The 13,269-nt window shown below is 46.7% G+C and overlaps 1 protein-coding gene across 13 annotated transcripts in view; it reads right to left on the bottom strand.

The window, feature by feature from the left end:
* TANC1 (tetratricopeptide repeat, ankyrin repeat and coiled-coil containing 1) overlaps positions 1-13,269 on the bottom strand; it is a 215,019-nt gene that overhangs the window by 41,640 nt on the left and 160,110 nt on the right. For 10 of the 13 annotated variants that reach the window (XM_017657923.3, XM_036995895.2, XM_017657922.3 and 7 more), the window contains 6 exons: positions 10,839-10,961; positions 9,763-10,044; positions 8,812-8,969; positions 6,266-6,497; positions 4,927-5,093; positions 2,601-3,208 (listed from right to left, as the gene is read on the bottom strand). In XM_017657923.3, coding sequence (XP_017513412.1) covers positions 2,601-3,208; positions 4,927-5,093; positions 6,266-6,497; positions 8,812-8,969; positions 9,763-10,044; positions 10,839-10,961 — 1,570 coding nt within the window. Of the gene's footprint in view, positions 1-2,600; positions 3,209-4,926; positions 5,094-6,265; positions 6,498-8,811; positions 8,970-9,762; positions 10,045-10,838; positions 10,962-11,561; positions 11,600-13,269 lie in introns of all 13 variants that reach the window. The other 3 variants (XM_017657924.3, XM_073241539.1, XM_036995900.2) reach the window with 2 other exon arrangements.

The raw sequence follows: 13,269 nt of genomic DNA, 5'->3' as shown, positions 1-13,269 counted from the left end.
AATCCACACAACCCTGTGAACAGGTATTATGATTTATGTTTGTTTACATAAGGCGACAGAGGCCTGGACAGGTTAAGGGATCAACCAGCTGGTAACCGGCTGAGCACAGAGATTTAACCACGGTCTCCCCAACATGGGCCTGCGCTCTTAGTGTAACAGACTGCAACACCCTTGTTCCACCTACTGAAATTCTGTCCACGCACTGATCAGGTCAGTAACCATGGAAACGAGAGGTGGGGACTAGTCAAGACTTTAAAAGTCCTTATGTGACCATAATGAATAGATGAATGCAGGAAATGATCATTAGTGGCTCTGAGAGATATTATGACATTGTGCGCCTCCTGATGGAAGTACTCACTACCACCTATTAATAGTCTGGCAAAGAAATGTCTTTAAACTCTGGGGAAGCCTCTAGATTTAACTACTAATTATAGGAAATACAGGTAATAGATGAACACACATTAAAAAACACCATGAGAATGAAATCATTAAAAATTCAGATTATGGGAAATTATACAGGGCAAACTACCCAGTTGCTCTATTTAAACAAATAAAATGCCAGGAAAAAAACAAAAAAAGGAAGAGGTGGGAATCTATAGATGAAAAGAGGCACTGTAAAACCCAATTTATGGACTTTATTTGGAACCTGATTCAAGCATACTAGAAAAATATGAATGAAGTGGAGAAATTTGAGCACAGCTAAATGCGTGATGATACTGACGAATTAATATTATGTTTTAGGTGTGATAATGGTATTGTTAACTGAAAATGTCCTTATTTTGAGGTAGATAATCAGTTATTTAAGGAAAAATCTTATGTCTGCACTTTGCTTTAGCAAAAATAAGATGTGGCAACTACTGCAAAATGTGAATCATGTGTAAGTCTAGGTGATGTGAATGAAAAATCAAAGCAACTTTATTCTTCACCTTCATAAATCTGTTCCAGGAATTCTAACCCAAGGAATAGTCAAAAACAGGAAGGAAAGAAGGGACAGAAACAAGGAGAGGAGGAAGGGGGAGATTCTCTTTAGCACTTCTCTCACATCAGGGCCACCGGCACCCAGGGAGGAAATGCTCTCCTTTTCACAGATAAGGAGACCAAAGCTTGGAGAATTAAAATAACTTGTGCCTAGGAATCATAAAGGTATTGCTGGAGACAAGATTTTAATCCAGATCTTCCTCAAGGTCTTTCTACCGCTTTCCTATGAGGAACTGAGGTATTCGCAGCAGGTTTTTATGTTTGTAAGTAACCCAGAATCAACTCAAAGGCCCCACAAAAGGGTTTGAAGTTCTTAGCCCTTGCCTACAAGGAGGCTTGCAGAGACATGAAAAATGACACTATACCAAGCTTTCCAGTCTGCTAGGATACCCATGATGTGTAGGCAAAACTTGGACAGGAATTTTAATATCAAAAGATGATTCAAAGAACGTTTAAAGTACATGGATAAAGACAGAAATAAAAAGTGAAGGGTCAGTCCCTGGGTAGTAGGTTCTTTTCTTCTTTGTAATTGGAGCAAAATTACAACTGATTGGGGTGGGATGAGAAATGTCATTCATGTTGTCTTCCAAGGCCCAACCCAAACATCACCACGTATGTGAAACATTTTCCAGAAATGGTCTCCCCTCAGCTGGAAGCTTCTTTCTCCTTCCTGAAGTCCCAGGTACCATGTAGCTTCCTGCCTCGCCCACCCTCCTGCCTGTGCGGGAAAGGCCCTGAGCGCCGGGCCCTTTTCCCAATAATCTGTATCTGCATGTAGTGGGTCCACAAAAACTTTTGCGGAACTAGATCTGGTAGCATCCTCCCAACGTCATTCTGCAGGCCACGGCAAGAGCCAGGCAGACGTGGTGGACAGGAGCACCCCCAAGCATTGCACCCCCAGCTCCCTGACCTCTCACACCCTGACTAGCACCAGGCCACATGACAGGCAGGCTCCCCACCTCCCCTTCCCAGATCCTCAGGAGAACAGCATCGTGGCCTGGCCCTGCTGCACAGCCTCAATGGCACCTTTGACTCCCTGGACACAGCTGCTCTCCCACCGCCCACTAAATGTGGGACTTGAGATTGGCACCTGAGCTCTGCTGACCCTGCAGCACAGGCTGTTTCTCCGCACTGACCCACAAGCAAACCGAGGTGGCCAGGAGCCACCACTGCACTCCCCTGCTCCCTCTGGGCTGCCAACATGCTGGATCCTACATGAAGAGGTAGCAGTGGAGGGGTGCTGCTGGGGCCCAGAGACAGGCCAAGACTCCCAGAGGGAGAAACTGAGCTGTGAGCCGCCTCCAGAGAGGCCCACTGTTCCCTGGAGCTGATTTCACACCTCCTGTGACCTTGTAAAGGAATGGGGTCTGCAAGGGAATGGACGGCACCAGGACCTCTCCCAGGCACTGCCAAGCTTCTCTTTCAGCGAAACGTATGGCGGAATCCTAACATGCTAGCAACTAAAGGAAGGGCACTTCACTTAGTAGCAGACTCTTCCACTGCCCCTCCTGAATTATTCATTCTGCGTTGCCTTGCCATTAAAAAAGGTGAACTGTCTGGAAGCTCTCCCCTGCTGCACATCAGACTTTCTGCAAAGAGCTGATAGGAGTGGCCTGCCCTACCTGGGCTCACACAGGAAGGCTGTGTTTTCACCATCTGCTCTCCAGACAAGCCACTCCCTGAAGGACGGGTGGCAGAACATGCGAGTTTTGTCGCGCCTCTTAATGAGGAAGCAGGAGAGGGCGTCCATCCTCTGCTGGAAGTCTTCCCACCCCTGCTCCCCCTGTATGTGGCCAGCATTAATGGCCTGGAAAATCTGCTCGTCCGTCATGGGGTGGAGGGATGCAAGGGCTACGTTTAAGATCGGCAGAGCTCTCTCAAAGGCAGACTGGGTCATGAACTTCATGTTGCACTGCAGCAGGTAGAGCTCAGACAGGGACACAGGCACCACCTTGTAGCTGGCACTTTTGATGACCAGGTGTCCCCTCTGGAAGAGGTCCAAGGTGAGTTTGAGGTACAGGTAGGAGCCGAGGCTCCGCAGCACCAGGTGGCTGCTCACTTTCCCGATGAGGGCGGCGTCGGCCTTGCCATTCAGGGAGATGTTGCTGAGGATGTCCTGGCTGCTGCGGACCCTGTGCTGGACGTAGGCATGCAGGTCGCTGTGAATGTCTTTGTTGTCTGGGAAGTCATCCAAGGAGAGCTTGACAAATGGCAGCGTGCTTATGATTTCCTACGAGAAACACAAAATGCCACGCCGTCACTCCACGGGAATTTCTTTTTATGTCAGCTGCATTTCAAACCAGATTCACTAGTTTTCTTTCAAGGAGGATTTTCATGGATTACAGGGACTCATTGTTTTGTATTAAAACATGTAATAGGATAAGTTGAAGATAAAAAGCTTATACGAAAGAAATCCTGATGCGAGATGGAATCACGAACGGCCTTCCCGAGGCCCTCGCCCAAGGACTTGGGGCCAAGCGAGATGTAAGAGCCCCTAAGACAGTGGCAACCTGGCCCTACCAGCAAAGGGGCTGCTAGACCCTAAGGGCACTGAAACCCATAATCCTCACACTGTGCAAATGGTTATGTAACAAAGACAAACACAAGCCATCAGTGAACAGCTACGAACACAGCCAGACACTGAGATATGAGGCATCCTTCATGGTGCATCGGATACGGGGGCTGCAAAACCGAACCAGGAAATCTGAAACTGCCCCCTGGCTGTGTCCCAGTGCCAGCCTGCTGCAACAAGCGCCAGACCTCAGCCTAGCCCGCTATCATTTTTCAAACTGCCCTTTTTTAAAGGCAAACTTATAAATCTAAGTGTAACATACAGAGGGGCACAAGTCAAAACTGTAGGGTCATTAGTTTTGACAAAGTCTAATACATCTGTGTACCCAGCAGCCAGAAACAGACCACCACCAGCTCCCAGAAGTCCCATGTCCTTTCCTGTCTCTCCTTCATCCCAAAGGTGAGCACTACCCCAGCACCCGAGGAAAGAGGGTTGTGTTTTTTCCACATTTCCCACTGTCATTTCTGAGGTATTTAAGTACATGTCCTCATTGAATGTAATGACTGGAGGAGGAAGGCTCCGTGCAATCGCTCCCACTTCACGCAGATACTAATGAAACCTCTGGAAACTTACACAGCTAGCGTGGAGCACAGAGGACTCTTATTCCTGTGCTTCTCCAATGCCAATTTCTGCTTAGCATGTGAAAAAGGACTGAGAAGTGTAAGAATCAAATGTCTACAAAAACAAACAGTGAGTTTGACTGACTGAGATTTAATGCCACTAATAATGAGAAAAGAACCCAAGTGCTATTTTTAAACAAGTATCATCATGAAAGGGCAAAAATAAAAAACTACTGTCTAATATCTTTACTAAAAAAGGACAGGAGTAGAAGAAAGGAGTCAAGGGTTGTTAAGATATATTTTAGGGTTCAAGTGAGGGGAGAGACGAGGAAGAGAATTTAAAAACAAAACAAAACCACTCTGTCCAGCTGCAAGTGTTACCTCAGGTTTAAGTTTTATGAAAAACCAGACCTTCTTTCAGAAAAGGCCTTAGAAGTCTCTCCTCTTTATTCTTCCCTTTTCCCTTCATAGAAAAACTAAATCCCCCTGCAAACCCATACAAATAACTACCAGCTGGAATGACTCGAGTGAATCTGCCAGCCACACACCTCAGAGAGCTCCCCAAACCGAATGACAGTGACCTGGGGCAAAACACTTGGATTTAGCACAGGGCCAGTTCAATGCTACCGTGATAAAGGTGACCTGGGAGGTAAAAAGATCAGATTTTCTTTCCCATTTGGGGCTCTGTGGACTAACATTTCAAAGTTCTAACATGGTTTCCAATTCAGCAGCCGTTGTAGTAACAATTTGTTAGTATTGATCACTACAAAATTTAGGTATGGGGCCTTGGAAAGAGATTTGAGAATTCTTTTTTACCTGAAAATTTGCTCTTACAGTCACAATCAACTTCAACCAGGCAGGAAATTTAGAAATAATTCTGGTAATAAATGAAGAAAGCGTATCTCCATAGTCAGGTTTATGGAACTCAGCTTCATTTAAGCCATCTATCAAAATAATGTATTCTTCTTCAGGAATTTTCTGCTCTAAAGAATAAAATAATATTTTTAAATTAAGAAATCATACATTTCTATGAGATGGTACCACCCTCTGTATTTTAATGCACAGTTCCAAGTGTTAGAAAAACTAAGAAGGTCTACATATGGCAGAAGAAATGGTTCTCACAGAAGCATATTTTCTATTAAATTTATGATGAAAATCAGAGCACAGAGCCAAAAGCAAGCCAAATCTCACAAAACAGTTTCCAGAAACATATCGCATTACACACATTAGCAGGATCTCACCCCTGTCTATGACACAGTTAGCCCTTCATAACCTCCTGGCAGCGGGGGAGCTATAGCAAAGGTAACCAGCACATCCTGAGATGAAATCTGGAAAACAATCTGTGCCCCTGTATGACTCCTTCGTGGGTTCCAGGGAATGAGACCTGACCCGCAAGGGGCAGAGTCCTTGGCCCAAGAAGGCACATGGCCAGCCCGTGGTGAGAATTCCCCTTATAGACTCCGAGAGCAGGGCTCCTTCCCACAAGCCTGTTCCGTTATTAGCACTGGATCTGATCCATTATTAGCACCAATTTTCTGCCCAGGGAACTGAGAAGCAATGATGACATGCTTGTTTCAGTCCCTTTCTCCAGCACCTTCTGGCAGAAGTGCTATGTAGGCAGGTAAACTAGCTCAAAAAGGTGAGAAGCAAAGAAGAAGGATGGAAAACCAAACGGACCATAATATCCATAGTGTCCCCACCTTGCAGAATATTCATGCACAAAAAAAATCAATGGACACGTGTTGAAAAGATGTTCGGTTCAACTCAACTGAGCAGAGGCCCTGAAAGAATAGATGCTGGCAAGTTCCCCCAACGATCACTTATTACCCTGCTGCACAGAGTACCAACCATGCCAGCAACAGTTTCTAGTGCACAGGTCATCTAAATAGCCTACAATTACATTAGCTATCTGCAAATCTTTAACTGTTCAGTTAATTCTTTATTAGGGGTGTTTCCTTTAAAATGATGCCACTGGGTGGTGGGGGCCAGGCAGGACTCTGTGGAGAGGATTCTGAGGAAGGGGCGAGGGGTACTGACTCTCGCATGTCTCTCTGCACTGACTCCCATCCTGAAGCCAAGCTGACCCCGTGTCTGAGGACTGTCCTGGGGACTCTGGACTCATAATGACAGAAGGTGGGGGGCTGCTCGGAGGTACCGTTTCGCAGGTTGGTGAGCGGTTCCAGCACTCCCCTCTTGAAGGCAGCTACCGGGTCCTGCACGCAGGACCTGAGGCTCAGCATGCCCTGCAGCTGGGGCTCCTTTATCAGCAGGTCTCTGTAGGCGGCCAGCTGATGGGAGCGGCAGAGCAGAGCTGCGACGCTGTGCACAAACTCGGGCACCAGGCACGTGTAGGTGTTGTCGGCTTGGCAGTAGTGGTAGGCCACGACCTGGGGGGAGCAGAGCCGTCAGCATCCCCTCACCCTTGTCACACAGCTCCTTCCACAACCTCAAACGGGGAAGTTGTTCTCTCTGTTCCCTGTGACAGCAAAGTAAGCAGCTTCTATTCTCTGCAACTGAGCTATTATTTAGCTTCATTGATTTATTCCTTTCTTCATTTACATGGTTTGTTGACTTCTAGGCAGACTTTTAACTGATACACTTTGATCAGCACAAGTTACTCTATAATGAATATAATAAAGTCATTCATAACACCTAAAGCCTTCCCTGGCTTAAAGCAATGCTGGACAATCCCGAAGTTTTTGATATCCAAAGGTGCCGTATCCACTATGTTTCTGTCTTTAAAAACAGCTTCATCTCCTTGGGAAACCCATTTGCCACTCCCAAAGAACAGATAAAGTTGGCAGCTGTGGAAGTCAGGCTAAGAAGTGACAGCTGCTTCCTCCCCCAGTAGAAGGGCTGGGCAGCCTGGTGCAAACCCCCAGCCTCACTCCATACCACACCTCAAGTGACAATGTGGGGAAGTTCAACAGCAACACTGTTGAAGGACTGAAGACAAAAACTGTCAAATGTCTGCCTATCATGTGAAGGCACAAGCAGCAGACAGTCCCCGTCCAGGCCCTGAGAGTGTGCGCTGGTTTTACCTTTGCTGGAACAGACTAAGTGGCAGGCGGCTGTATGTTAGGGACCCCATCGGAGGGCAAGTGCGGAAGCGTATTGGCAAAGAGAGACATGTTGCAGACAAATGAAGAATCTAATACTTTCCCAAATGAGGATGAAAGGAGGAATAAAGGTATGAGGTAAGGTAGATGAGAAAGGTCAAAACATATTTGTGCATGTGCTTTATGGTTTTCAGAGTTTGGGTCCCCATTGTCCTGTTCAGCACTACACAACCCCATCATCTGCGGAACAAGGGCCACCAGGTCTGGTTCCCAGCTGAGCGCAGAGGACACACAGGCTAAGTGCCCTGCCAGGGGAACACACATAGTCCCTGGAAGATCTGGGATCAGATCCCAAATCTGCAGACTCTTAAAAAGCAGGTGGCAAGAGTAGATGTTGCCAGTTGGGAACCACTTTGTGACTTCCGTTTTAGATTAAATTTATTACCACCGCTCAGAGGAAGGCCGACTGTGCCTCCACTGTTGGACAGAGGTCAGCAGGAGCATGCGAGGACCCAGGAGCGCACACAAACCACCACGGAGATGGCCAATGCCACAGCCTATCGAGCATGGTGTTTGACAAGAGAAGTCTGGCAACCAACAGTGGCTCATGAAGTCAATCTGGAGCCATAACAGATTTTCTTTCTTTTAAATTCAGTGAAGCGAGTTTTACAGGATGTAAGAGTAAGTGTAGTCTTAGAATGCTTGTGCTGCAGTCATGTCATCGTGTGTGTGTGAGCGCCAGGCCTTCAGGTTTCCTTAGTGCAAAGTCACTCTGGTCTGAAACATCACTGCCACAGGGCAGCTTTGAAGTGTGCGCTACGATCCCTCCTCTCAGATCACCCGCTCCTGACCAGAGGCCTGCACCGGCCAGGGCACCCAGGCTGCCCGTGCTGGTGAGGAGTGGCCCTCGTTGGAGACGCAGAAGCATGGAGCAGGGACGTGGGGCAGAGAAGCATGGTTTCAGTGCACCTGCACCAACCTCCCCGCCAGGGCATTTCCTTACCAAACGCCCCTCACCCCTGCCCGCCTCTTGTGGCTCTCCACCTCCACCTGCTCACACCACTGCTGCCCAAGGAGACTCAAGCCACCCACCCGGACTGAGAGATGTACCTGCTTTAATGCAGGAGGGTAGCTTATGAACCCTGTGGTGTGTGCTCACAGATGGAAAATTCCAGAAGGAACTTGACCATGAGTCTAGGAAGGGAAAGTCAGCCAAGTCTGTCTCCTTATAATATCACAAGAAACCTCTGACAGGAGGACAGCGAGGGCTCCAGACAACAGAGGACAAGTGGAGGTGGCCTGGCTCATGTCCAAGGCCCCCCAATCTTCTGCTCTCATACCAGGTGAAGGAGAGCACATGCTTGGAAGGGTGGATCTGTGGCAGGTGCAGCGATTCCTGCTGCTGCTTTGAGGAACTCTTGATCCATTGTTTAAGATGAGTAGAAGTCCACGGCTAGTGTCCTAAGATCTATTTTCACTGATTCATTTGGAGTACTCTATCACGATGTTATCAAAAGCTGTACTTTTGTATAAAGCAATTATTGTCTCTGATTTAAGAAGCCTTTTTAAATTCATTTCTCAGAAGCCAAACTAGCAAATCTCTTTCTCTCTGGAAGACTCCCCAAGAACAGGAGCAGATTACCTTAGAAGCGAGGTATTTCACTGCATCCTCTCTTGGTCTCTGGTTCTCGGGAGCATCAGACCCACACCCAGCGGGTGTTTTAGCCATATTGGTACCACTTGTAGAAGGACTTGGTGAAAGCAGTGGAGTGAAGGAAAGATCCTGGGAGGAATCTGAAGCTGCACGAGAAGAGACCAACCATTATTTACAGACAGAATAGGATACAGTTGGATGTTGAATGTATTTCTTCATTAGATCCAAAGCGTATTTTAATAGATAATGAATGAACATGGTACCAAACGCAAAGGTCCAAACAAGAACGCAAGTCTCCCTCTCAGCCTGTCTCCCATCCTGCCAGGTGACCTCCCAGGAAAACTGCCATTTCTGGTTTCCTTTATTAAATTCTCTTTTGGTTTAAGAAGAAGAAAATCTTCCCTGGCTCAATTTCTCCCATTCACCATGTTAGGCACACCTTCTTTTAGTGGGTTTATTACACATAAAATAAGCTGTGAACAGTCACATATTTGCTGCTCCATCTCATCTTAAGTTAGTTTGTATACTTTTGGCAAATGCAGTATTAAAAGACAAAGGCCATGGAGAGCAAAAGAACTCCATGGAGAGCAAAAGAACTCCGCACAGATTCCTTCCGGCTTGCTGTGCCAGGAGCCTAACCCCCGTGGTTTCAGGATGCCGATTCCCAGGGCCCTTGATGCGTGCCCACAAACACAGGGAGACAGGCCTTCCAGGTGGGAAAGCACCGGAGGAGGCCGGCCTCGCGCCAGGCTGTAGCCACGCGCACGCTGTGCTGGATGGAGGCGGCCCAACAGTTCTCTAAGACGTGATCCCAAGCCCGGTGCAGCAGCTGGAACGACTTGGGGAAAACTGGGAATTTATGCCTAGCCAAACAGTCATTTCCTCCAGCTATCATATGTTAATATAATAAACGAAACAGGTCGTTCAACATGGACATACTTTTAGGTGATGGACTTGGGCTGTTGGAAGCGATCTGCCTCATGCGGCTTCCGTGGCAGCTGAGTGCCACCAGCTTGGAGATGATGGCCGTCTTCCCAAAGCCCACGTTTCCAACCACCACCGCTCCTCTGTTTTCTGTCAATTCTGTGTTTCTCAAGTTTTCTTCTATCTGGTGGAAGAGCCAATCCCGTCCCACAAACACAGAATCAGTTGTTACGCTTGGTACTTCAAACAACAGCGGTTTCAACAAAATGTCTTGAGGCTTGTAGGGAGCGAATCGTGCTTAGAAAAAAAAAAAAGATTATTTCAGAAGAATGTCATCATTTTATACACTAAAAAATCTCCATTTATCATTGTTTGTATGATACACTTAGTATACTTTATAGTTTGACCCCACAAAGGATCTGTAAGTATTTCCAATCTGGTTCTATTAATACTCCTCTAATCCCTCATTTATCATACCCCACGGTCTTCTGGAGAGTCCTATAAAAATGACTTTCTAGTCCTTTGTGGCTCTAAGTTATTCTCATGACTCAAGGCACACACATAGGATTAGAGAATGTGACACAAGGGGCCAAACGAAGTCTCAGGGATTTATCTGAAACAGCATCTAAGACAGTTCCTTCGACTACTGTATGAGTAAAATGGAACTGTGTCCCTCGAGACGGGGCCGCAGCTCACCCGGGTGTGAGTATGTCTGGCCCCCTGTGCCGAGTCTGTTGACTGCACAGATGCACACTACGGGCAGAGCAGGAGGTGGCCAACACAGCCCAGGGAACTGAAACAAAACCAATTGTTGGTGACAAAAAGTTCTAGGGAGTGTTAAACTACCTCTCACTCTAACATACTGCAGAAATATTTTTCAACTCCAGAAAAAAGTTAATCACATATTTTAAGGGAGATGCCCCAAAAATTAAAGGGCAGCACCCTCAGGACACCAAACAGATATTTCAGCACACACGCTCAACGTCATGTTTTTAAAACAGCTGGCTTCAGGGCTAGTTATTCACATGCTTTCAATGGTTAGTGAATGAGCTTATCACACCCATTATCACAGCGGATGCAAAGATAAATACCTTTAACTTCCTGTGCCCTACCTCCGGCTGTATTGTGCCACGGTAATCTAATTGATGTTCGAAGAGGAGCATTTCTCTGCCCATCTAAATAACTCAGATCTTCCAATTTGGTTGAGCTTGTCGCTGTAATATTAAACTGAAGTTTAGACTCCAAAGCTGAGGTCAGTGTCATACCAAAACGACTACAAATTGGACATCACTACGCAATTCCATTCAGGCTTTCCACAATTTACTTCAATGTGATTTGGGTTTGTTTGCCTGTCCCAGTTTATTTTTCTGGCAATAAACTGAAAAGTGGTAAAAACCCAGTGCTCCTTGTTCCCAGCCATGTTGACATGGTTGCCAGAATTATCCATTATTCCTAGAAAGAGACAGAAACTTCACCAAAAATTTTTAGGAAGAAATTTAATCAAGTGTCACTGAGCAAAGGTTCAACATTACTGCAAACACACAGCATGGGCACTAGAATCTTCTCTGAAGCTCCAGAGAGCCTTCCACGGTTGCTTGAAATTCCAACCTCATTAATAAGTAAGCAGATTTTGCATGTAAAATTCCACTGTGCTCAGAACACTAAAAGTCAGCTCTTGGCAGTAAAAATACCCATGTGGATTTTATCAGAAATAAACATATTTCTTAGCTTCAAATATTTATGCCTATATTATATGATACACTTTACTACACTTTGTATTTTTTTTAATTCTAAAAATAAGTAATCACATTTACCTTTGATCATATCAGTAAGATTCATAGCACATAGGTACCTGTTAAAAAGCATTAAGAATCTATTCAAACATATACATGAGTTGGAATTGAAAAAGCAATACAAAATAATTTTGCCAATTGTTAGCAAGTCCTCAAAGCAAACATACATGTTTTTTTGCCTTATAAAAAAACAAAAAACAAAAATCCTCATCTTCTTACATATATATCTAGGCCACAATGAGGGAAATCTAAAATTAACCTAATTTGGTTTCCGGGTTAAATGACCCAACGTAAAGTACTGCTGATCTGGACGTATGATTATTTTTCTGGATAACAAGGTAGAGGTGTTATTTGAGGGCAAATGAGTGGGGAGAGCCACATCCCAAAGGCTAAGGTTTCTAAGGACCCGTGGAACCACTGGTGGGACCAAGTTTTGAGGGACAGAATTCAAGCTGGGCTCTCTGCTTGCTGGGAACCCTCGGCCTAGCCCAGGGGCTCTGATGCAGCATCGAGATGCCAGTGGGCACCATCTGTCCAGTCTGGGCCCCTCCTGCATCCCATCCTAAGGCCTCAGTCTTTTCCTGCCCACTGTCAGCCCCTCATTTCTTTTTGAACAAGCACGTGGGGTCCAGGGTCTGGCTCTGTGACAGCACACCCCCTCTGACCTCATTTTGCAAAGGGTGAGCAACCGTGGACTCTGCTCACCTTCTCAGCCAAGGAGGAAACCCCTGACACTGTGACTCAAGCCCAGCATACACTCAGGCTTCTGCACCCTGGGGCACACATCCATGGCCTGCTTACACAGCGTGTGCACTACTGACGTCAGCACTCCACACAAACCTTTCCCAGTAGAGATTCTGCTGATTCTTTTCACAGGACTTTCAAGGGAGCCTAACTTAGGGGAGTCCCATGGCAACCTTTAGCTTCTCTCCAGGTCCTTCACAACCAGGGTGTGGAGACTTCTCGAAGGGCCAGAGGAGCGTGCCCAACACCCTGACTCCCTACAATGCAGTTTGGACGTGTATCAATGCCCCTGCCTGGGACCTGGGGCCCTGACAGGGGCTTCTGCAAGGGCCCCGCTCCTCAGCTCACTGCAAACACCCTGCGTGTTGGAGGCCAAGGTGGGCAGGGCTGCCCCAGCTGTGACCCAAACACCAGCTCACTGCAGAGGTGAAGCAGCCACGAGTCTATGACTGCTTCAGCCCTGAAAACACAAAGACCTGGGGCCTCCCAAGGGTTTCCCCTTTCCCTTCTTTCTTTGGCCTCCTAGAATACAACATTCAGTTTCTAGTTCTGTGATAACTGAAAGTTTTGAGACTATAAAGGGCACTCTAAAGACAAGACTGCAAAAAAAGCCCAAGTTTGACACAGGTGTAGGATATGGCGGGGCTTCAAAACACCTACTTCCGCCTCAAAGCACGCAACAGCCTCCATGACGCCGAGCTGCCTCCTTTTCCACGGCAAACACCATTAAGCTGCGTTGAAATGGACCATTGCTCAGCAGGCTACGAGCTGCCAGCTTTCTCTGCTCTCTCTGCTCTCACTGAGAGGGACTGGAGCGCCCCGGCACCCAGGGGTTCCCCATCCACCAGAGCAGGCCACAGGGACCACACTCTGTCCTCTTACACAGCTGACAGTAGATTCTCGGACGTTACAAAAAATGGACTCACTTCCAGTATTTAAAAATAAAGTCTTTCAACGTCCTTGTTACTACTCAGGGTTGGGAAAA

The sequence above is a fragment of the Manis javanica genome, chromosome 7 (assembly GCF_040802235.1).
Source record: "Manis javanica isolate MJ-LG chromosome 7, MJ_LKY, whole genome shotgun sequence".
Classification (NCBI taxonomy): domain Eukaryota; kingdom Metazoa; phylum Chordata; class Mammalia; order Pholidota; family Manidae; genus Manis; species Manis javanica.
This window is presented reverse-complemented; position numbering and strand designations above follow the sequence as displayed.